Source organism: Heterodontus francisci, unplaced genomic scaffold (assembly GCF_036365525.1).
Source record: "Heterodontus francisci isolate sHetFra1 unplaced genomic scaffold, sHetFra1.hap1 HAP1_SCAFFOLD_971, whole genome shotgun sequence".
NCBI classification, from domain to species: domain Eukaryota; kingdom Metazoa; phylum Chordata; class Chondrichthyes; order Heterodontiformes; family Heterodontidae; genus Heterodontus; species Heterodontus francisci.
In genome coordinates this window covers 54,681-80,551 of record NW_027140948.1, presented here as the reverse complement: position 1 = coordinate 80,551, position 25,871 = coordinate 54,681, and the positions used below count along the sequence as shown (strand labels likewise).

At 47.0% G+C, this 25,871-nt stretch overlaps 1 protein-coding gene across 1 annotated transcript in view; it reads right to left on the bottom strand.

Annotated features, from left to right (window-relative positions):
- Window positions 1-21,240, bottom strand: part of LOC137361469 (docking protein 4-like) — a gene marked incomplete at its 3' end in the record, with an annotated part of 169,139 nt that extends 147,899 nt beyond the window's left edge. Inside the window, exons 1-3 of the mRNA XM_068026336.1 lie at window positions 21,187-21,240; window positions 19,750-19,857; window positions 14,414-14,528 (exon numbers count right to left, since the gene is read on the bottom strand). Coding sequence (XP_067882437.1) covers window positions 14,414-14,528; window positions 19,750-19,857; window positions 21,187-21,240 — 277 coding nt within the window. The remainder of the gene's footprint in view (window positions 1-14,413; window positions 14,529-19,749; window positions 19,858-21,186) is intronic.
- Window positions 21,241-25,871: the final 4,631 nt, after the last annotated feature.

Here is a 25,871-nt window from a genome sequence, read left to right as displayed (position 1 = left end):
CCAAAGCAGTGAGTATCACTGGGGTACAGTTCCACACACACTGACTCTCACTGGGGTACAGTTCCAAAGCAGTGAGTTCCAGTGGGGAACATTTCCAGAGACACTGACTCTCACTTGAGTAACGTTCCATCGACACTGGGTCTCAATGGATTAGAGTTGCACAGACATGAATCTCACAGGGGTACAGTTCCACAGACACTGACTCTCATTGGGGTGCAGCTCCATAGACAGTGACTCTCACTGAGGTACAGTTCCATAGACACTGACTCTTACTGGGATACAGTTCCACAGGCCGTGACTCTCACTGGGGTACAGTTATATAGACACTGATTCTCACCTGGGGACAGTTCTACAGACACTGACTTTCACTGCGGTACAGTTCCACAGACAATGACTCTCTCTGGGATACAGTTCCAAAGCATTGAGTATCAGTGGGGCAGATTTCCAGAGACACTGACTCTTACTGGGATACAGTTCCACAGGCCGTGACTCTCACTGGGGTACAGTTATATAGACACTGATTCTCACCTGGGGACAGTTCTACAGACACTGACTTTCACTGCGGTACAGTTCCACAGACACTGAATCTCACTGGAACACAGTTCCGCAGGCAGTGGCTCTCACGGGTACAATTCCACACACACTGACTCTCACTGGGGTACAGTTCCATTGACCCTCTCTCTCACTGGGGTGCAGTGACATAGACAATGATTCTCACTGGGGTACATTTCCACACACACTGACACTTCTTGGGATATAGTTCCACAGGCAGTGACTCTCACTGCGGTCCAGTTCAATAGACAGTACTCTCAGTGGGGTACAGTTCTACAGACACGGACTGCCATTGGGGTACAGTTCACCAGACACTGACTCTCATGGGGTACAGTTCCAAAGCAGTGAGTATCAGTGGGGCACATTTCCAGAGACACTGACTCTCACTGGAATATAGTTCCACAGCCATGAATCTCACTGGAGTACAGTTACACAGGCAGTGACTCTCACTGGGGTACAGTTCCACAGACAATGACTCTCACTGGAATATAGTTCCACAGACATGAATCTCACTGGACTACAGTTACACAGGCACTGACTCTCACGAGGTACAGTTCCATGGACACTGACTCTCACTGGGGCATAGATCCATAGACAGTGACTCTCACGGGGTACAGTTCCACGGACACTGACTCTCACTGGGATACAGATCCATAGACAGTACTCTCACTGGGGTACAGTTCCACAGACACTGAATCTCACTGGGGTACAGTTCCACGGACACTGACTCTCACTGGGGTACAGATCCATAGACAGTACTCTCACTGGGGTACAGTTCCACAGACACTGAATCTCACTGGGGTACAGTTCCACAGACACTGAATCTCACTGGGGTACAGTTCCAAAGCAATGAGTATCAGTGGGGCACATTTCCAGAGACACTGACTCTCACTGGAGTACAGTTCCACACATCCGAGTCACACTGGAGTATTGTTCCATAGGCAGTGACTTTCACTGGGGTAGAGTTCCACTGACTCTCTCTCTCTCACTGAGGTACAGTTCCACACACACTGACTCTCACAGGGTACAGTTCCACAGACACTGACTCTCACTGGGGTACAGTTCAATAGACACTAATTCTTACTGGGGTACAGTTCCACAGACACTGACTCTCACTGGGGTACAGTTCCACACACACTGACTCTCACTGGGGTACAGTTCTACACACACTGACTCTCCCAGGGTATAGTTCCACAGACACTGACTCTCACTGGGGTACAATTCCACAGCCAATGACTCTCACTGGGGTACAGTTCCAAAGCAGTGAGTATCACTGGGGTACAGTTCCACACACACTGACTCTCACTGGGGTACAGTTCCAAAGCAGTGAGTATCACTGGGGTACAGTTCCACACACACTGACTCTCACTGGGGTACAGTTCCAAAGCAGTGATTATCACTGGGGTACAGTTCCACACACACTGACTCTCACTGGGGTACAGTTCCAAAGCAGTGAGTTCCAGTGGGGAACATTTCCAGAGACACTGACTCTCACTTGAGTAACGTTCCATAGACACTGGGTCTCAATGGATTAGATTTCCACAGACATGAATCTCACTGGAGTACAGTTACACAGGCAGTGACTCTCACTAGGGAAAAGTTCCACACACACTGACTCTCATTGGGGTACTGTTCCACACACACTGACTCTCATTGGGGTACTGTTCCACACACACTGACTCTCACGGGGTACAATTCCACACACACTGACTCTCATTGGGGTACTGTTCCACACACACTGACTCTCATTGGGGTACTGTTCCACACACACTGACTCTCACGGGGTACAATTCCACACACACTGACTCTCACGGGGTACAGTTCCACGGACACTGACTCGCACTGGAGTACAGTTCCACAGACACTGAATATCACTGGGGTACTGTTCCACACACACTGACTCTCATTGGGGTACAGTTCCACAGACACTGACTCTCACTGGGGTACAGTTCCACAGAAAATGACTCTCTCTGGGATGCAGTTCCAAAGCATTGAGTATCAGTGGGGCAGATTTCCAGAGACACTGACTCTCACTGGAGTTACAGTTCCATAGACACTGGCTCTCAATGAAATATAGTTCCACAGACATGAATCTCACTGGAGTACAGTTACACAGGCAGTGACTCTCACAGGGGTACAGTTCCACAGACACTGACTCTCATTGGGGTGCAGCTCCATAGACAGTGACTCTCACTGGGGTACAGTTCCCCACACACTGACTCTCACTGGGGTACAGTTCCACAGACACTGACTCTCACAGGGTACAGTTCCACACATACTGACTCTCACAGGGTACAGTTCCACAGACACTGACTCTCACTGGGGTACAATTCCACAGGCAGTGACTCTCACTGCGGTACAGTTCAATAGACAGTACTCTCAGTGGGGTACAGTTCCACAGACACTGAATCTCACTGGGGTACAGTTACACAGGCAGTGACTCTCACAGGGGTACAGTTCCACAGACACTGACTCTCATTGGGGTGCAGCTCCATAGACAGTGACTCTCATTGGGGTACAGTTCCGCACACACTTACTCTCATTGGGGTACAGTTCCCCACACACTGACTCTCATTGGGGTACTGTTCCCCACACACTGACTCTCATTGGGGTACAGTTCCGCACACACTGACTCTCATTGGGGTACAGTTCCCCACACACTGACTCTCATTGGGGTACAGTTCCCCACACACTGACTCTCATTGGGGTACAGTTCCCCACACACTGACTCTCATTGGGGTACTGTTCCACACACACTGACTCTCATTGGGGTACAGTTCCGCACACACTGACTCTCATTGGGGTACAGTTCCCCACACACTGACTCTCATTGGGGTACAGTTCCCCACACACTGACTTTCACTGGGTACATTTCCATAGGCAGTGACTCTCACGGGGTACTTTCTTTAAGTCCTACCATCCATTGTATATTCCCTTGACTTGTTAGTCCTCCCAAAATGCATCACCTCACACTTCTGAGGATTAAATTCCATTTGCCACTGCTCTGCCCATCTTACCAGCCCATCTATATCGTCCTGTAATTTAAGGCTTTCCTCTTCACTATTTCCGACACCACAAATTTTCGTGTCACGAACTTACTGATCATACCTCCTATATTCATGTCTAAATCATTAATGTAGACTACAAACAGCAAGGGTCCCAGCAACGGCCCCTGCAGTACACCACTGGTCACAGGCTTCCACTCGCAAAAAGAACCCTCAACCATCACCCTCTGCCTCCTGCCACTCAGCCAATTTTGAATCCAATTTGCCAAATTGCCCTGGATCTCATGGGCTCTTACCTTCTTAACCAATCTCCCTTGGGGGACCTTATCAAAAGCCTTACTGAAGTCCATGTAGACTATGTCAACTGCTTTACCCTCATCTAAACAATATGTCACCTCCTTGAAAAATTCAATCAAGTTTGTTAGACACGATCTCCCCCTGACAAAGAAATGCTGACTATCCCTATTAATCCCTGCCTCTCCAAGTGGAGATTAATCCTGTCCCTCAGAACATTTTCCAATAGTTTCCCGACCACTGATGTTAGACTCACCGGCCTGTAATTACCTGGTTTTTCCCTGTTACCCTTCTTAAATAATGGTACCACATTCGCTGTCCTCCAGTCCTCTGGTACCTCTCCTGTGGCAAGAGAGGATTTGAAAATTTGTGTCAGAGGCCCTGCAATCTCCTCCCTTGCCTCACATAACAGCCTGGGATACATCTCATCTGAGCCTCGGGAGTGATCCACTTTTAAGCCCGCTAAAACAGCTAATACTTCCTCTCTTTCAATGCTAATATGTTCAGGTATATCACAACCCCCCTCCCTGATCTCTACACCTACATCGTCCCTCTCCATAGTGAACACAGATGAAAAGTAATCATTTAAAACCTCACCTATGATCTCTGACTCCACACACAGATTGCCACTTTGGTCCCTAATGGGCCCTGCTCTTTCCCTGGTTATCCTCTTGTCCTTAATATACTGATAAAATGCTTTAGGATTTTCCTTTATCTTGCCCACCAGTATTTTTTCATGTCCCCTCTTCGCTCCTCATTACTATTTTAAGTAACCCCCTACACTTTCTATACTCCTCTAGTGCCTCCACTGTTTTCAGCACTCTGAATCTACCAGAAGCCTCCTTTTTTCCCCTGATCCAATCCTCTATATCCCTTGACATCCAGGGTTCCCTGGACTTGTTGGTCCTACCCTTCACCTTAACGGGAACATGTTGGCTCTGAACTCTTACTATTTCCTCTTTGAATGACTCCCGCTGATCTGATGCAGACCTTCCTACAAGTAGCTGCTCCAGGTCCACTTTAGCCAGATTCTCATCTTAAAATCGGCCTTCCCCCAATTCAGTATCTTTATTTCTGGTCCATCTTTGTCCTTTTCCATAACTACCTTAAATCTTACAGAGTTATGGTCACTATCCCCGAAATGCTCCCCCACTGATACTTCTACCACTTGTCTGGCTTCATTCCCTAGGATTAGGTCCAGTACTGCCCCTTCTCTTGTAGGACCTTCTACATATTGGCTCAAAAAGCTCTCCTGTATGCATTTTAAGAATTACGCCCTCTTTAAGCCTTTTGCACTAAGACCATCCCATTGATATTGGGCAAGTTAAAATCCCCAACTATTATTACCCTATTATTTTTACACCTCCCTGAGATTTGCCTACATATCTGCTCCTCTATCTCTCCCTGACTGTAGAAACATAGAAAATGGGAGCAGGAGTAGGCCGTTTGGCCCTTCGAACCTGCTCCGCCATTCATTATGATCATAGCTGATCTTCTTCTTCGGCCTCCTTGTCTCGAGAGACAATGGGTAAGCGCCTGGAGGTGGTCAGTGGTTTGTGGAGCAGCACCTGGAGTGGCTATAAAGGCCAATTCTAGAGTGACAGACTCTTCCACAGGTGCTGCAGATAAAATTGTTTGCCGGGGCTGTTTCACAGTTGGCTCTCCCCTTGCGCCTCTGTCTTTTTTCCTGCCAGCTGCTAAGTCTCTTCGACTCGCCACTCTTTAGCCCCGCCTTTATGGCTGTCCACCAGCTCTGGCCATCACTGGCAACTGACTCCCACGACTTGTGATCAATGTCACAGGACTTCATGTCGCGTTTGCAGACGTCTTTAAAGCGGCGACATGGACGGCCGGTGGGTCTGATACCAGTGACGAGCTCGCTGTACAATGTGTCCTTGGGGATCCTGCCATCTTCCATGCGGCTCACATGGCCAAGCCATCTCAAGCGCCGCTGGCTCAGTAGGGTGTATATGCTGGGGATGTTGGCCGCCTCGAGGACTTCTGTGTTGGAAATACGGTCCTGCCACCTGATGCCAAGGATTCTCCAAAGGCAGCGAAGATGGAATGAATTGAGACGTCGCTCTTGGCTGACATACGTTGTCCAGGCCTTGCTGCTGTAGAGCAAGGTACTGAGGACACAGGCTTGATACGCTCGGATTTTTGTGTTCCGTGTCAGTGTGCCATTTTCCCACACTCTCTTGGCCAGTCTGGACATAGCAGTGGAAGCCTTTCCCATGTGTTTGTTGATTTCTGCATCGAGACATGTTACAGGTGATAGTTGAGCCTAGCTAGGTGAACTCTTGAACCACTTCCAGAGCATGATCGCCAATATTGATAGATGGAGCATTTCTGATGTCCTGTCCCATGATGTTCGTTTTCTTGAGCATGGCTGATCATCCAACTCAGTAACCTGTTCCCGTTTTGTCCCCATACCCTGTGATCCCTTTAGACCCAAGAGCTATATCTAACTCCTTCTTGAAAACATACAATGTTTTGGCCTCAACTGCTTTCTGTGGTAGTGAATTCCATAGGCTCACCACTCTCTGGGTGAAGTAATTTCTCCTCATCTCAGTCCTGAAAGGTTTACCCCGTATCCTTAGACTATGACCCCTGGTTCTGGACTCCCCCACCATCGGGAACATCCTTCCTGTATCTACCCTGTCAAGTCCTGTTAGAATTTTATAGGTTTCTATGAGATCCCCCCTCACTCTTCTGAACTCCAGTGAATATAATCCTAACCGACTCAATCTCTCCCAATATGTCAGTCCCACCATCCCAGGAATCTGTCTGGTAAACCTTCGTTGCACTTCCTCTATAGCAAGAACATCCTTCCTCAGATAAAGAGACTGTAGTACACTCCCAGCCAAGCGATTGCCCCCTTTTTGTTTTTAAATTCTACCCATATGGCCTCATTTGAGGAACCTTCTAAGATATCATCCCTCCTTACTACAGTAATTGACTCCTTGTTCAACAGTCCAATGCCACCTCCTCTTTTACCCCCTCCCCTGTCACACCTGAAGATTCTATACCCTGGAATATTGAGCTGCCAGTCCTGCCCCTCCCTCAACCATGTCTCTGTGATAGCAATAATATCATATTCCCATGTGCTAATCAACGCCCTCAATTCAGCTGCCTTACTAGTAAGACTCCTTGCGTTAAAATAGATGCAATCCAGCCTTGCATTTTTCACTTGTGCCTTAACAGGTCTGTATTTGTTCTGCCTTCCAGACTGACTCAGTTTCTCTTCTATATTTGACTGTGCCTCAGCCCCTACTGTACCTTCACTCTGTATCCCATCCCCCTGCCAAATTAGCTTAACCCCCCCCCCCCAACAGCATTAGCAAACCTCCCAGCAAGGATGTTGGTCCCATTCCGGTTCAGGTACAACCTGTCCAAATTGTACAGGTCCCACCTTTGCTAGAAATAGACCCAGTGATCCAGGAACCTAAAGCCCTCCCTCCTGCACCATCTCCTCAGCCACGCATTCATCTGCTCCATCCTCCTATTCCTATTCTCACTAGCACATGGCACTGGGAGTAATCCACTGATTACAACCTTTGAGGTCCTGCTTTTTAATCTGCTACCTAGCTCCCTAAATTCTTGTTGCAGGGCCTCATCCCTCTTTCTACCTATGTCATTGTGTACCACGACCTCTGGCTGTTCACCCTGTCCCTTCAGAATGTCCTGCAGCCGTCCCGAGACATCCTTGACCCGAGCACCAGGGAGGCAACATACCATCCTAGAGTCTTGTTTACAGTGACAGAAACGCCTGTCTGTTCCCCTTACAACTGAATCCCCTATCAGTAAGGCTCTCCCATTCTTTTTCATCCGCTCCTGTGTAGCAAAGCCATCTGTGGTGCCACGAGCTTGGCTGTTGCTGCTTTCCCCTGGGAGGTCATCCCCCCCAACAGTATCCAAAGCGGTATAACTGTTTGAGAGGGGGATGGCCACAGGGGACTCCTGCACTACCTGCCTGCGCCTACTACTCCGCCTGGTCGTCACCTATCCCTTTTCTGCCTGTGCAGCCATTACCTGCAGTGTGACCACCTCACTAAACGTGCTATCCATGCTGCCCTCAGCATCGCGGATGCTCCACAGTGAGTCCACCTGCAGCTCCAGCTGCGCAATGTGGTCAGCCAGTAGCTGCAGCTGGACACACTTCCTGCACACATGGTCGCCAGGGACACTGGAAGTGTCGAATTATGATAGGGGCCTTATTTTACTCCAAACACTACCTACTACAATCTAAATTCCCTACCTTTACTTTTACATCGGCTATTGAAAATAGTAAAAAAAGGGTAGAAATACCCACCGTTCCTATTTACCAATCAGCTGCCTCCCCTTGCAACGCGTCATTTTCTGAACTGTGACGTCAGTCATGGAACTCTCTCGTTGTCCCTGTGAGAATGTGTGAGTGTCTGCTTCTTTTAAACTGCTGGAACTCCTGCTCACCGGTGCCTGTATTCTCGCAGGTCCGCCTTGGTCTCGCTCTTTCCCTGGTGTCTCGCAGACTCTTTTAAACTGCTGGAACTCTCGCTTGCCGGTGCCTGTCTCCTCGCAGGTCCGCCTTGGTCTCGCTCTTTCCCTGGTGTCTCGCAGCCTTTTTTAAACTGCTGGAACTCCCGCTCGCCGGTGCCTGTATTCTCGCAGGTCCGCCTTGGTCTCGACATGAGGAAACATTTTTTCAGGCAGGGAGTGGTTAAGGTCTGAAATGCGCTGCCTGAGAACGTGGTGGAGGCAGGTTCAGTTGAAGCATTCAAAAGGGAAGTAGACAGTTATATGAAAAGGAAGAATGTGTATGGTTATGGGGAGAAGGCGGGGGAATGGCACTAGGTGAAACGATCATTTGTAGAGCGGGTGCAGACATGATGGGCCAAATGTACACCTTCTGCATTGAAACAGTTCTGTGATTCAGTGGGTGTAGTTAACCTGGATTTCCAAAAGGCATTTGATAAGGTGCACACCAAAGGTTAATATGCAAGGGCTCATGGAGATGGGGGTAATATATTAACATGGGTAGTGGATTTGTTAACAGACAGGAAGCAAAGAGTATGCAGTTGTCAGGTTGTTACTAGTGGAGTGCTGCAAGGATAAGTGCTGGGGTCTCAGCTACTTACAATCTATATTAATGACTGAGATGAAGTGACAGAGAGTAATGTATCTAGGTTTACTGATGATACAAAGGTAGGTGGAAAGGTAAGCTGTGAGGAGGACACAGAGAGGCTGCACAGAGATATAGACAGGTTAAGTGAGTGGGGAACAAGGTGCCAGATGGACTATAATGTAGGGAAGTGTGAATGTATTCACTTTGGTCATCAGAATAGAAAAGCAGAATATTTCTAAAAGGTGTGAAACTTCTAAATGTTGATGTTCAGAGAGACTTGGGTGTACTCATACAAGGGACACAGAAAGTACAGCAAGCAATTAGGAAGGCCTTTATTGCAAGGGGTTTGGAGTACAAGAACAAAGAGGTCTTGCTACAATTGTACAGGGATCTGGTGTGAGCACACCTGGAATACTGTGTGCAGTTTTGGTCTCCACATTTAAGGAAAGATATACTTGCACTGGAGGCAGTGCAGCATGTTACAAGTGAGGCGGAAGGAGTGCACTGTTAATCCAGTCCCACTTCTCCACAGGTTACAACATATTATTTAAGCAATTTCCCACTTATCGATACGGTTAATCAGATGCACTATTTTTCCCAGAATAGAACACACTAACCAGGTTTCTTTACTGAACAACAAAGTTAACAGTTTATTATAAAACAACTCTTAACTAGCAATGAAGTAAATCATAAACACACAGATCAAATTTTTAAAAATCCCAACATTAAATTTCAAAAGTTCCCTTTTTTATCTTAGCCCCTTCACACTCATACACACCCATATTCACCGGTTCACCGAAAAAAAATAGAAAGGGATTGTTTTGGATCAGAGCTCTATTACAGACAAAAAAACACTCAGGCAGATCACTTGCCCACCCCTGAAGAAAACAGCAAATGAGACCTGCTGCACCAAAATTGGCACACAGTCCAACCTCCGAGCACACGCAGACAGACCACCGAGATCCCCCTAGGCGGCATTGAGATTCTCTTCAGGCGGCATTGAGATTACCTTTAGCCTCACACTGGCATTGAACTTCTCCCTGTATATCGCACAAACTTATGAACGGGCCTAAGGCAGTCATTTTCGCCCTAAAAAGTTGACCAGTCTACCTCAAATTACCCTGGAAGGGTAATGTATCCCAAAAATTTGAGCAACAGGTGAAGCTAGCTGTTTCACGCTGCTACTATGCAGTAGCAACACATATGGTTTTTGCCACTAACAGGATGCTGCTGTCAAGCCAAAAAGACGCTCTGCCTGTCACACAAATGAGTAATGTGATATATGAATTTCAATGCCAGTCTGATGTTAGGTTTATGGGCCATTTGTCCCAAAGACTGGCAGATCGTATCAAACAACATGTCCCTTCTGCTATTCGCAACAGGCAAGGTACAGGCTGTACCCAACCAGCCCATACTTGTAAAACTCAAAGCACAGTGTCCAATATTAGATGTGATTCCATGATTGGACAAAATTTGCCAAATAATTCTCAGTGTGCTAAGAATTACAATGACAACCAATTTAAGATTGTCAGTAGGTCTCGCAGTGTGGCACATTTGCGCGTACTGCAAGCTACATATATTAATACACAGGACCCTGTTCTTTGCAGACAGAAAGAACATGCACACACATTGCACCTATTTCAGCTAAACAAAATAAGTGACAGCCATTCACTGGTTCATTCCTCAGGGCAATGTCTTAACCAATCAAAGTCAAGCTGCCTGGTTTAAATTTTCAAGCTTGGCAGTTAACTGTCAGTCACCATAAACTGGTTCATTCTCCATGGCAATGCCTCTACCAATCAGAGTCCACTTGCAAACCAATCAGCACTCTCTTCTTATACAGTATAAATTTGTTGCTTTTCCCTTACATTGGTTATTATTGTGATTTGTCCTGATGAGTGCAAGATGAAAAGCTTCAACAAAATGTCTCTGTTTTCAGCAATACTCAAGTTCTGTATGACCAAACGAATATAAGGTTGTAACAGTAAACTCCATTAGGATAGTCTGGCATTTTGATTTTTACATTTTTCAATGAAGGTTAGGGGGTTATGATTAGTACATATCAGTGTCTCTCTGTATTTGTGGTGGACATAGACTTCAAAATGTTTAAGAGACAATAATAGACCTCAGGTTTTTCCTTCAATTGTGGAATATCTTTTTTGGTGTCGATTTAGCTTTTTGGAATAATATCCCACTGGCCTTTCTGTGCCTAACGCGTCTTGTAATAGGACTGCAGCAATTACTACCTTGAAGGGATTCGTAAAATTTGGAGCAGCCAACACTAGTTCATTAATCAAAATGGCTTTCAGCCTCTCAAAAGATGCTTGGCACTCCCCCGATCACACTACCTTGGCTTTCTTTTTCTGTAGCAGATCTGTTAGTGGAGCAGCTATGGTACTGAAATTTGGTACAAATTTTCGATAGAAACCAAACATCCCCAAAAACCTTGTGATTTATCGTTCAGTGTTGGGGTAGGGAACTCCACTAATGCTTGTACTTTCATGGTTCTTGGCAATTCTTGTCCTTGCCCTACAATATGCCCGAGGTAGGTTACTCTCTCTTTCTAAGACTCGCTTTGGCAAGGTTGAATTAGCCAATTGTAATTTTTGAACAGAGTTTCTAGTTGTTCCAAATGGTCCTTCCAAGTGCAACTATAGACCAGCACATCATCAAAGTAAACTACACAGTTAGGAACAGTGGCTACATTAGTCTCTGAAAGATTGCAGGGACATTTTTTAACCTGAATGGCATCATTCGGCACGAGAAAAGACTATCGGGTGTGACAAAAGGCCGACATTTCTTTAGCTCAGGGTGTTAAAGGAACTTGCCAGTATCCCTTTAACAAATCTATTTTTGTAAGAAACATGGCACTTCCCACTCTGTCAATACAGTCTTCCAAGCGAGGAATTGGGTAGGAGTCTGCCTTTGTTACTGCATTAACTTTTTGTAGTGTATGCAAAGTCTGGTTGAACCATCAGGTTTAGGCAATAATACTACTGGTGAACTCCAGCTGCTTTGACTGGGTTCTATTAAGTGGTTTTCCAGCGTGTATTGGATTTCTGGTTTTACCTAGGCCTGTTTTTCTGGACTTAAGTGGTAAGGATGCTGTTTTATAGGAAAAGCATCTCCCACATCCACATCATGTGTGGCTAAGGTTGTACATTTTGGCTTGTTCCTACAGACTCTTTTAAGTGCATCTAAATATGGAAGCATCGTGTCCAATCTTCCTAGCAATTGAGTATTAGCTAACTGGACAGTAGGAGGTTCAATTTGAGAATGGTCTAGGGCTCTTTCTGCCTCATCCTCACTGTCCCTTTCATCCTTCACTATCCCTACTGTCTGACATCGCTGTACTTGTTTATCTTCCGCCCGATAATATTGTATCAACATATTGATATGATGTAGCCAGTTCTTTTTCCAGCAACCTGGGGTGTCAATCAAATAATTTACTTCACCAATTCTCTTGACCACTTTATTTAACTCTGGATTGGCTTGCTGAGCCTTGATCAGAAAAGACTTATTAAACATTTCCTTTGGATTATCCAAATCCCCAAAGAAAGTTTCAGATATTCGTCTATCTGACTGTGGTGCTAATTTTACCTCCGACAATTGAACTTGTTTAGTCATTGCTCGGTTTACTACACAAGGAAATATTCCTGGAACCTTTTCCTGTAACTGTTCTGTCTCTTTAACTTCACTTGGTTTTTCTGTGACTACTGGTGAAACTACTACTTTCGCTGTGGCCAAATCATTCCCCAGGAGTAGATCTCCCCGCCAATACCTTTCACTAAAATTTTAGCATTCAGTGCGTTCTCTGGTGGAAATGTTATGTCTTTCCCCAGCAAAAGAGTTTGGGTGACTCCCGTATCCCTAAGTATAATTATAGGTTTACCTTCCTCACTTGAGGGATAAGGAGTTACTTTTCCTTTTGACAAGAATTTGCTATAACTCTCAGGTATTTTATTCACAACCCCTGCACTCACAGTGGTTTTTGTACTTGGCCTTACAGCTGCAGTCAGAGTTACAGCCTGATCTGTTGTACTCTTGGTCAGGGTCCCTTTCTCTGCACTGGCTTTGTGTACCCCAGTAAGTCCCATGGGTTTACCCCACAACTTCCAATATTCTGCACGAAGATGTCCCACCTTGTGACAATAATAACATTTAGGATTATGGACCTCACTTCCACCCTCAGCATCTTCCTTTCTGGACTAAGGAGGAGATCCTGGGACCTTCCCAGCTGTCCCTTCTTGTCCCCGGCTACTTGCATTCCTTTCACTCTCCCACCTTCTATCCTTCTCGAGTTTTGGGGGGTTACGGACAAAGGGTTTGGGCTTCTACACAAGCTCATAATCATCAGCAATTTCTGTTACCTTTCTGGCTGTTGAAACCTTCTGGTTCTCTACAGGGGTTCTTAGTAACGAAGGGAGTGATTTTTCAAATTCTTTTAGGAAAATTAGTTCCCTAAGATTCTCATATGTGGCTTCTAACTTTATCTTTAGTGCTCGTATCCAATGATTAAAATTTATTTGGTCTACCCTCTCAAATTCTATATAGGTCTGCCCCGCCAATCTCCGGAGGTTCCAAAACTTCTCTCAGTAAACTTCAGGGACTAACTTATACACAGCGAGAATAGCCTTTTTTGCCATCTCATAATCTGCAGAAGCCTCTTCAGAAAGCATGGCATAAACTTCATGAGCTCTAACTATCAACCTGCTTTGCATAAGCAGTGTCCAGCTTTCCTTTGGCCATTTCATCTGTTTGGCTATCTTTTCAAAAGAAGTGAAAAATGCCTCTATGTCCCTTTCCTCAAATTTAGGAAGAGTTTGTATAAATTTAAATGGCTTTTCACTAGGTCCTGGGCTGGACTCAGATTCTTCCCCACCAGAGATTTCACTGAAGTCAAGACTTTGTTCCAGCTTTCTAATCTGGTATTCCCTTTCTCTTTCTCTTTCCCATCCACTTCAAGCCTTTTCATCGTCAATTGTTTTTCAAACTCAAATTTAAGTTTTTTTTTTTCTTTTTCCTGTTGAAGCTTAAGTTTTTTCAATTTCTGTTCCTTCTCGAGTTTTTTCATTTGTAACTGAATTTTAGTGAATTCAACTGCACTGCCCTCTGATTTTCCAATTTCAAATGTTGGGCTTTTCCTTCAATGATGTCTGCTTTCAAGTGCCCAATTTTAACTCTAACACCAACAGTTCTGCCAAATCCTTTAGTTTAACCTTGGTTAAGTATCTCAAATCACTCAAATCCCCAGAAAGGTTGCAGCAACTGTTAAAGACATTCCGGTAGAGTAAACTTTACTTTATTGCACAAGAAACCTGTTTTTATTTTTCCTTTTCCAATTATTATTACCCCACTTACAATTGTACATCATGGGAATTGGGTTTATCTTTATCCTAATGCCCTCTCCCCCAGAGCAGCCGGTGTCGGTTGTACTCACAGTGTTGCTGGATCGTACCTGAGTCACAGGTAAAAGTGCGTGAGGTGTCGTCAGTGAAGATGAGAGCCACTGCCTGCCGCTTGGTGTCCTTTGGCAAGCGGGTCACGTTCTTCACATTGCTGATCTCTGTCACCTGAACACAGAGAGAGCAGCACAGTGAGAGAGACAGAGACATAGTGAGTGAGAGGGACAGAGCGACAGAGAGAGAGGGACATAGACAGTGAGTGAGAGGGAGATAGAGCGAGAGAGAGAGAGGGGTCCAGAGAGAGAGACAATGAGTGAGAGGGGCAGAGTGAGAGGGGGGGGGGGGGGAACAGAGAGAGGGGGACAAAGAGAGAGGAACAGAGAGAGACAGGGACAGAGAGAGAGAGTCAGTGAGAGATGGACAGAGAGAGAGAGTCAGAAAGGTCAGAGGGAGAGACACAGACACAGAGACAGACAGGGAGCGAGAGAAGGACATTTTTTAAAAATTCATGGGATGTGGGGGTCACTGGCAAGGCCAGCATTTATTGTCCACCTCTAATTGTCCTTGAGCAGGTGGTGGTGAGCTGCCTTCTTGAACTGCTGCAGTCTATGTGGGGTAGGTACACCCACAGTGCTGTTAGGAAGGGAGTTCCAGGATTTTGACCCAGCGACAGTGAAGGAACGGTGATATAGTTCCAAGTCCGGATGGTGTGTGACTTGGAAGGGAACTTGCAGGTGGTGATATTCCCATGCATTTGCTGCCCTTGTCCTTCTAGTTGGTAGAGGTCGCGGGTTTGGACGCTGCTGTCTAAGGAGCCTTGGTGCATTGCTGCATTGCTGCAGTGCATCTTGTAGATGGTACACACTGCTGCCACTGTGCAGGTGGAGGGAGTGAATGTTTGTAGATGGTGTGCCAATCAAGCGGGCTGCTTTGTCCTGGATGGTGTCGAGCTTCTTGAGTGGCGCGAATGTTACTTGCCACTTATCAGCCCAAGCCTGGATATTGTCCAGGTCTTGCTGCATTTCAACAGTTGTTGCAGTGTATCGTGTATATGGTACACTGTGTGTCGGTAGTGGAGGGAATGAATGCTGAGGCTGGTGGCTATGTGCCAATCAAGCGGGCTGCTTTGTCCTGGATGGTGCTGAGCTTCTTGAGTGTTGTTGGAGCTGCACCCACCCAGGCAAGTGGCGAGTATTCCATCACCCTCCTGACTTGTGCCTTGTAGATGGTGGACAGGCTTTGGGGAGTCAGAAGGTGAGTTACTCGCCGCAGGATTCCCAGCCTCTGACCTGCTCTTGTAGCCACAGTATTTATGTGGCTGGTCCAGTTCAGTTTCTGGTCAATAGTAGCCCCTGGGATGTTGATAGTGGGGGATACAGCGATGGTAATGCCATTGAATGTCAAGGGGAGATGGTTAGATTCTCTCTTGTTGGAGATGGTCATTGCCTGGCACTTGTGTGGTGCAAATGTTACTTGCCTCTTATCAGCCTAAACCTGAATGTTGTCCATTTCTACACGGACTGCTTCAGTATCTGAGGAATCATGAATGGTGCTCAACATCACGCAGTCATCAGCGAACATCCCCACTTCTGACCTTATGATGGAGGGAAGGTCATTGATGAAGCAACTGAAGATGGTTGGGCCTCGGACACTACCCTGAGGAACCCCTGCAGTGATGTCCTGGGACTGAGATGATTGACCTCCAACAACCACAACCATCTTTGTGCTAGGTCCAACTCCAACCAGTGGAGAGTTTCCCCCTGATTCCCATTGACTCCAGTTCTGCTAGGGCTCCTTGATGCCATACTTGGTCAAATGCTGCCTTGATGTCAAGTGCAGTCACTCTCACCTCACTTCTGGAGTTTGTCTCTTTTGTCCATGTTTGGACCAAGGCTGTAATGAGGTCAGGAGCTGAGTAGCCCTGGCGGAACCCAAACTGAGTATCAGTTATTGCTGAGCTAGTGATGCTTGATAGCACTGTCGAAAACACCTTTCTTCACTTTGCTGATGATTGAGAGTAGGCTGAATGGGCGATAATTGTCCGGGTTGGATCTGTCCTGCTTTTTGTGTACAGGACATATCTGGTCAATTTTCCACATTGTCAGGTAGATGCCAGTGTTGTAGCTGTACTGGAACAGCTTGGCTAGGGGCACGGCTAGTTCTGGAGCACAGGTCTTCAGTACTATTGCCGGAATGTTGTCAGGGCCCATAGCTTTTGCAGTATCCAGTGCCTTCAGTCATTTCTTGATATCACACGGAGTGAATCAAATTGGCTGAAGTCTGGCATCTGTGGGGACCTCAGGAAGAGGCCGAGATGGATCATCCACTCAGCATTTCTGGCTGAAGATGGCTGCAAATGCTTCAACCTTGTCTTTGACAGTGAGAATGAAAGAGAAAGAGAGAGACAGAATGAAACAGAACAAGAGAGAGTGAGAGAGAGGGACAGAGAGAAAGACAGGGAGAGAGAGAAACAGTGAGAGACAGAGAGAGAAACAGATAGAGACAATGAGAGAGAGACAGAGAGATGGAGAATGAGACACAGTGAGAGACAGGGACAGAAAGAGAGACAGAGAAATGGAGAAAGAGACACAGTGTGAGAGAGAGAGAGAGTGAAAATAAGGGATAGTGAGAGAGTGAGACAGAAAGAGAAAGAGAAAGAGAGTGCAAGAGATAGTGAGAGAGATAGAGAGAGAAACAGAGAGAGAGGCAATGAGAAAGACAAAGAGGGAGAAGGAGAGACAGAGAGGGAGAGAGACAGTGAGCGACAGTGAGAGAGTGAGAAATGGACAGTGAGAGAAAGAGAGGAATTGAGAGAGAGACAGACAGAGACAGAGAGAGACAATGCGATAGACAAAGAGGGAGTCACAGCGAGAGAGAGGGGCAGACAGATGGAGAAAGAGATACAAAGAGAGAGAGAGACACAAAGAGAGAGACAGTGAGAGAGACAAAGGGACATAGAGAGAGATGAGAGAGAGGCAGAGGGAGAAGGAGAGAGAGAGTAAAATACAGAAGGAGAGAGAGTGAGAGAGCGAAACAGTGAGAAAGACAGATAGGCAGAGAGATAGAAAGGAGGGACTGTCGGAGGGGTCAGTGAGATGGCCAGCTGGCAGGGTCTTTGCGAGGGAACATTGTGGGGGTCAGTTGGATGAGCTAGTGTGAGGGGCAGTGGGACGAGAGGTAGAGGGGTGTCTGGGAGTGGCAGAGGAGGGATAATGGGAGCAGAGGGTTGGAGGTGGAGTGGAATGTGTTCAAAGAACGGGACAGTGGGAGGGGGTCAGTGGGAGGGAGCAGTCAGTGGGAGTGATCAGTGGGAAGAAAGGGTCAGTAGGAGGGAGGGCTAAGTGGGAGTGGGCAATCTCAGGAAGGTGTCTCTGGGACAGATGGGTCAGTGGGTGGAGCATCGGTGGGGGGGCAGTGGGAGGAGGTCAATGATGGGGTCAATGGGAGGATCAGTGGGAGGGGTACTGTGGGAGAGTATCAGAGGAGGAGAGGGGGTCAGTGGAAGAGGGGGGTCAATGGGAGAGGGGGTCAGTGGAAGAGGGGGTCATAGGGGGTCAATGCGAGGGGGTTAATGGGAGGGTCAGTGGGAGGGACAATGGGAGGGTCAGTGAGAGGGTCAATGGGAGGGTCAGTGGGAGGGGGTTAATGGGCGAGTCAGTGGGAGGGACAATGGGAGGGTCAGTGAGAGGGTCAATGGGAGGGTCGGTGGGAGGGACAATGGGAGGGTCAGTGAGAGGGTCAATGGGAGGGTCAGTGGAAGGGTCAGTAGGAGGGGGTTAATGGGAGAGTCAGTGGGAGGGACAATTGGAGGGTCAGTGGGAGGGATAATGGGAGGGTCAATAGGAGGGTCAATGGGAGGCTCATTGGGAGGAGGTTAATGGGCGAGTCAGTGGGAGGGACAATGGGAGGGTCAGTGAGAGGGTCAATGGGAGGGTCAGTGGGAGGGTCAGTGGGAGGGTCAGTGGGAGGGTCAGTGGGAGGGGGTTAATGGGCGAGTCAGTGGGAGAGACAATGGGAGAGTCAGTGGGAAGGACAATGGGAGGGTCAGTGAGAGGGTCAATGGGAGGGTCAGTGGGAGGGTCAGTGGGAGGGTCAGTGGGAGGGTCAGTGGGAGGGGGTTAATGGGCGAGTCAGTGGGAGAGACAATGGGAGAGTCAGTGGGAGAGACAATGGGAGAGTCAGTGGGAAGGACAATGGGAGGGTCAGTGAGAGGGTCAATGGGAGGGTCAGTGGGAGGGTCAGTGGGAGGGTCAGTGGGAGGGGGTTAATGGGCGAGTCAGTGGGAGAGACAATGGGAGAGTCAGTGGGAGGGAGTTAATGGGAGAGTCAGTGGGAAGGACAATGGGAGGGTCAGTGGGAGGGTCAGTGGGTGAGCCAATGGGAGGGTCAGTGGAAGGTCAATGGGAGGCTCAGTGGGAGGAGGTTAATGGGTGACTCAGTGGGAGGGACAATGGGAGGGTCAGTGGGAGGGTCAGTGGGAGAGAGTTAATGGGCGAGTCAGTGGGAGGGACAATGGGAGGGTCAGTGAGAGGGTCAATGGGAGGGTCAATGGGAGGGTCAGTGGGAGGGGGTTAATGGGCGAGTTAGTAGGAGGGACAATGGGAGGGTCAGTGAGAGGGTCAATGGGAGGGTCAGTGGGAGGGACAATGGGAGGGTCAGTGAGAGGGTCAGTGAGAGGGTCAATGGGAGGGTCAGTGGGGGGTTCAGTGGAAGAGACAATGGGAGGGTCAGTGAGAGGGTCAATGGGAGGGTCAATGGGAGGGTCAGTGGGAGGGGGTTAATGGGCGAGTTAGTAGGAGGGACAATGGGAGGGTCAGTGAGAGGGTCAATGGGAGGGTCAGTGGGAGGGTCAATGGGAGGGTCAATGGGAGGGGGTTAATGGGGGCATCAGTGGGAGGCTTTGTGGGAGGGGGTTAATGGGGGGTCAGTGGGAGGGTCAGTGAGAGGGTCAATGGGAGGGTCAATGGGAGGGTCAGTGGGAGGGGGTTAATGGGCGAGTTAGTAGGAGGGACAATGGGAGGGTCAGTGAGAGGGTCAATGGGAGGGTCAGTGGGAGGGTCAATGGGAGGGTCAATGGGAGGGACAATGGGAGGGTCAATGGGAGGGTCAGTGGGAGGGGGTTAATGGGGGCATCAGTGGGAGGCTTTGTGGGAGGGGGTTAATGGGGGGTCAGTGGGAGGGTCAGTGGGAGGGTCAATGGGATGGACAATGGGATGGACAATGGGAGGGTCAATGGGAGGGTCAGTGAGAGGGTCAATGGGAGGGGGTTAATGGGGGGTCAGTGGGAAGGTCAGTGGGAGGGGGTTAATGGGGGGTCAGTGGGAGGGTTTGTGGGACAGCCAATGAGAGGGAGCTATGATGTGCATTTCCCAGGGGTCCATGCCCTTACCTTGGGGCTCCCTTTGAGGTTGGCTGATTTCTCATCGGGATATTTCTCGAGCCTCCGGGGCCCTTTGCTGGATGATTTCTTAAAGATGAGCCAGCATCGCCGGTAGATCTGAAAGGAGCAGACAAACACATTGCTAAGGTAACACGGAACAGGAGCGTCTCAGGACTCGGAGCATAGCTTTATTATCGAGTAAAGCAGCAAGTGTGTCTCAGTCCAGAGTCTGAGTGACAGCATCAAAGACACTGCTCAGCTCAACAGCCCAGGCTCAGTGAGGAAACAACCAGGCAAACTCCTCATCCCAATCACTAACCCATCATCCATCTGGGCTGAGTGTGAGTGTGTACCCGAGTGAGTTTGTGCGACCATGTGGGTGAGTGACAGTGAGTGTGAGGATGAATGTGCAGATGTAAGAATGCGAGTCTGGGTGGGAGTGTACAAGTGTGGGAGTGTACAAGTGCATGTCACAGAGTTATAGAGTCATTGCAGCACAGAAGGAGGCCATTTGGCCCATTGAGTCCATGCTGGCTCTCTGTAGAGCAATCCAGTCCCTCTACAGAACAATGTCATTAAGTATATATTGCCTCTTCTATTTCTTCTGCCAAAATGCATCATCTCACACTTGTCAGTATTAAATTCCCTCTGCTAATTGTCTGCCCATTCTGTTTGCCTGTCTATGTCCTGTTACAGGCGGTTCATATCATCCTCACTGTTTGCCACACCTCCAAGTCTGGTATCATTATTCTGTATTCCAAGATCCAAGTCATTTATATATCGCAAAAAATCAGTGTTCCTAGCACTGACCCTTGGGGAACACCACTGTCTACCATCCTCAAGTCTGAAAAACAATCATTGACTACCACTCGTTGTTTTCTGTCCTTAAGTCAATTCTTTATGCAATTGGACACAGGCCCTCCTAGTCCATGTGTCTCGACTTTGTTAACCAGCCTTTTATGTGGTATCTCATCAAACACTTTCTTAAAATTCATGTAAACAACATCCACCGCATTCCCTTCATCAACCTTCTCTGTTCCTTCATCATAAAAGTCAATTAGATTAGTCAAACATGATCTGTCTTTTACAAATCCATGTTGGCCACCCTTAATTAACTCAAATCTCACCAAGTGTCTGTTTATTATTTTCCCTGATTATTGTTTCTAAAACCTTACCCACCACTGATGTTAAACTAACTGGCCTGTAGTTGCTAGGACTGTCCATACACCCTTTCTTGAATGAGAGTGTTACATTTGTCACTCTCCAAATCTCTGGCACTTCCCCCGTTTCCAGGGAAGATTGGGTTCAGGGAACTTTGACAAGCCCTTCCGCTATCTCCATCCCCACTTCCTTCAGCAACCTGGGCTACAAGCCATCCAGACCAGGTGACTTATCTACCCTAAGCATAACCAGCCTTTTCAGTACCTCCCCCCTCTCAATTTTTACCTGATCCATTGCCTCTAGTTTCTCTGCTTCTACTGATATTTTGTCAGGCTCCATTTCCTTAGTGAACACTGATACAAAGTACTCATTAAGTATATTAGCCTTGCCCAGTACATCTAAGCATATACTATCCTCTCTGCCCCAAACAAGCCCCACTCCTCCTCTTACTGTTTACATGCCAGTAGAAGATCTTTGGGTTCCCTTTTATGTTGACTGCCATTCTATTTTTATATTATCTCTTTGCCAGTCTTATTTTCCTCTTCACTTCCCCTCTCAACCTATTGTAAATGACCTGGTTCTCACTTGATGAGAGGTCACCTGACATACATCAAACACCCTCTTTTTTTATTTCATCATCATCTCTATCTCTCTTGTAAACCAAGGAGCCCTGTTTTTGGCTCCTCCACCTTTCACCTTTGTTGGGATGTTCCTAGCCTGTATCTGAAGCATCTCTTGCTTAAAGATCACCCATTGTTCCAATACAGCTCTTCCTGTCAGTCTTTGGTTACATTCTACCCTGGCTAGATCCCTTCTCATCGCATTGAAATTAGCCTCCTTCCAATCGAGGCATTCTACCTTATTTTGTTCCTTGCTTTTCTACGTTACTAGTCTAAACCTTATGGTATGATCACTCTTACCTAAGTGCACCCCAACAGATACTTGGGCTGGGATTTTATGGTGACGGGGGTCTCAGTGTCCGGAAAAAGCGATGCCAAACCCTCATGTCACCTCTTCTGTGGAAGGCCCGATGACTTTAGTGCTAATTAGGCGCTTAAGTGGACAGTGGCTGGCCTTCCATGGGATCAAGGACCCTGGAGACAGAGGTCCCGCCCTCAGAGAGCTGCTAGCCAATCAAATGCCAGCAGCTCTTTAATGAGCAGCAGAGGTGGTGGCTGCTATCAGTGGAGGACCTACCTGAGGCCCAGGAGCGTTGCTGGATCCAGGCCACAGTTAGGTTAGGGTTGGAGGATATTGCGGAGTGAGAGCCGCGGTGTGGGGTTTAGCAGAAAGGGTAGGGCACAGCGGGCTGGGAAGTAACCTGCACAGTTTATCGTGCCATGCTTCCCATGTGGTGACAGAGCCACCCACTGCTTGGCTAATTGCAGCAGCAGCAGGTGAGGCCCTTAATTGGGCATTAATTGCCCAGTTAAGGGCCTCAATTTCCGGCGGGGAGGGAAGGCCGTTCACACGTCTTCCTACCCTGGACTTAATCTTGGCGGAGGCGGAAAGGTAGTGGAGGCAACCTGCTGTGGGGAAGAGTGTAAAATAACCCCATCCCCCATCCCGGCGGGCCACTTGACCCACCTCATTTCCCAGCACCAGATCCAGCAATGCTTCTTTTCTAGTTGGGCTGAGAACTCATTGATCATGCAAATTCTCCTGAACACATTTTAGAAACTCCTCCCCCTCCTTACCCTTTGCCCTAACATTATCCCAATCGATATTTGGGTAATGCAAGTCCCCCAATATCACCACTCTACAGTTCTTGCACATCTTTGTGATTCCCCTGCAGATTTGCTCCTCTATCTCTCTCTCTCTCTCTCTCTCTCACTATTTGGAGGCCTATTGAATATCCCTAGTAATGTGATCATACCCATTTTGGTTCTCAACTGTAACTAAATGGATTCACAGTGCAGAAGGAGGCCATTCAGCCCTTCATGTCCCCACTGGCCCTCTGACAGAGCAACTCCCTCGGTTCCATTCCCCCGCCTTCTCCCCATAACCCTGCACATTCTTCCTTTTCATATAACTGTCTAATTCCCTTTTGAATGCTTCAATTGAACCTGCCTCCACCACGTTCTCAGGCAGCGCATTCCAGACCTTAACCACTCGCTGTGTGAAAAAGTTTTTCCTCATGTCACTTTTGCTTCTCTTACCAAATACTTTAAATCCGTGCTCTCTCGGTCTCGATCCTTTCACAAGTGGGAACAGTTTCTCTCTATCTACTCTGTCCAGACCCCTCATGATTTTGAATACCTCTATCAAATCACCTCTCAGCCTTCTCTTCTCCAAGGAAAACAGTCCTAACTTCTCCAATCTATCTTCATAACTGAAATTCCTCATCCCTGGAATTCGCTCTTGAATCTTTTCTGTACTCTCTCCAATGTCCTCATGTCTTTCCTAAAGTGCGACGCCCAGAACTGGAACCAATACACCAGCTGAGGCTGAGCTAATGTCTTATACAAGTTCAACATTACCCCTCCTTGCTCTTGTATTCTATGCCCCTATTAATAAAGCCCAGGATACTGTATGCTTTATTAACCGCTCTCTCAACCTGTCCTGCCACCTTCAATGATTTATGCACATATACACCTAGATCCCTCTGCTCCTGCACCCCCTTTAGAATTGTACCCTTTATTTTATACTGTCTCTCCATGTTCTTCCTACCAAAATGAATCACTTCATATTTCTCTGTATTGAATTTCATCTGCCACCTGTCTGCCCATTCCACCAACTTCTCTATGTCCTTTTGAAGTTCTACACTATCCTCCTCACAGTTCACAATGCTTCCAAGTTTCGTATCATCCGCAAACTTTGAAATTGTGCCCCGTACACCCAGGTCTCGGTCATTAATATATATCAGGAAAAGCAAAGGTCCCAACACTGATCCCTGGGGACCACCACTACAAACCTTCCTCTAGCCCGAAAAACATCCATTGACCACTACTCTTTGTTTCCTGTCACTCAGCCAATTCCATATCCATGTTGCTACCGTCCTTTTCAGTCCATGAGCTACAAGTTTGCTCACAAATCTGTTGTGTGGCACTGTATCAAACCCCTTTTGAAAGTCCATGTACACCACATCAACAGCATTGCCCTCATCAACCCTCTCTGTTATCTCTTTAAAAAACTCCAGCAAGTTAGTTAATCATGATTTTCCCTTAAGAAATACATGCTGGCTTTCTTTAATTAACCTGTATTTGTCCATGTGACTATTAATTTTGTCCCAAATTATTCTTTCTAGAAATTTCCCCACCACTGAAGTTAAACTGACTGCCTTGTAGTTGCTGGGCTTATCTTTTTAAAACAAGGGTGTGACGTTTGCAATTCTCCAATCCTCTGGCACCACCCCACAGTCTAATGAAGATTTAAAAATTATGGCCAGTGCCTCTGCAATTTCTACCCTCACTTCCCTCAGTATCTTTGGATACATCTCATCTGGTCCTGGTGTTTTATCCACTTTAAGTTCAGACAGTCTATCTGATACTTCCTCTTTATCAATTTTAAACCCCTCAGTGTCTGACTTGCCTCCTCTTTCAACATTGCCTGGGTTGCATCTTCTTCCTTGGTAAAGACAGATGCAAAGTATTCATTTAATACCTCAGCTATGCCCTCTGCCTCCATGTGCAAATCCCATTTAAGGTCCCTAATCGGCCCCACTCCTCCTTTTACCACCTTTTTACTATTTATTTGTCTATAGAAGACTTTGGATTCCCTTTAATGTTAGCTGCCAGTCTCTTTTGATGCTCTCTCTTTGCTTCTCTTATTTGCTTTTTCACTTCCCCTCTGGACCTTCTATATTCAGCCTGCTTCTCAGTAGTATTTTCTACCTGGCATCTGTCATAAGCACACTTTTTCTTCATCTTAATCGCTACCTCTTGTCAACCAGGGAGCTCTGGATTTGTTGACCCTACCTTTCCCCTTCGAGGGAACATACCTTGACTGTGCCTGAACTATCTCTTCTTTGAAGGTAGCCCATTGTTCAGCTATTGTTTTTCCCGCCAACCTTTGACTCCAATTTATTCACCCAGCTCCATTCTTAGCCCATTGAAGTTGACCTTCCCTCAGTTAATTATTCTTACCCTGGATTGCTCTTTGTCCTTTTCCATAGTCAGCCTAAACCTTATGCTACAATGATCACTATCCCTTAAATGCTCTCCTACTGATACTTGATCCACTTGGCCCACCTCATTCCCAAGAACCAGGTCTAGCAGTGCCTCCTTTCTCATTGGACTAGCAACATACTGTTGTAGAAAATTTTCCTGCACACACTCTAGGAACTCTTACCCCTCACTGCCCTTTACACTACTATTATCCCAGTCTATGTTTGGATAATTAAAATCCCCCATTAAAACTACCCGATAATGTTTGCACCTGTCTTTGCACCTTCAAGGACATCCTCCCTTTCCAACACTGCAATGTCTTCCCTAATCAGGACTGCCACCCCTGCTTCCCTTTTGTCCTTCTCTATCTTTTCTGAGCATTTTATATCCTTGTATATCGTAAATTTGATGGGAGGTCGTGGCAATGTCACTGGACTAGCAATGTGAAGGCCCAGACATGGGTTCAAATCCCACCATGGCAGATGGTGAAATTTGAATGCTATTAATAAATATGGAATTAAAAGATAAATCTGGAATAAAAAAGCTAATCTAATGGTGACCATGAAATGATTGTTGTAAAAAAAATCTGGTTCACTAATGTCCTTTAGCGAAGGAAATCTGCCGTACTTATCTGGTCTGGGCTACCTGTGTCTCCAGACCCACAGCGATGTGGTTAACTCTTACATGCCCTCTGAAATGGCCTAGCAAGCCACTCAGTTCAAGGGCAATAAATACTGGTTTAGCCAGCGATGCCCACATCCCTTGAACAAATAAAAAAATGAAGTGCCCAGACTTCACCATTTTTAAGCCATGTTTTCATTATTGCCACTACATCATATTCCCACAATGATATTTGTGCTTGTA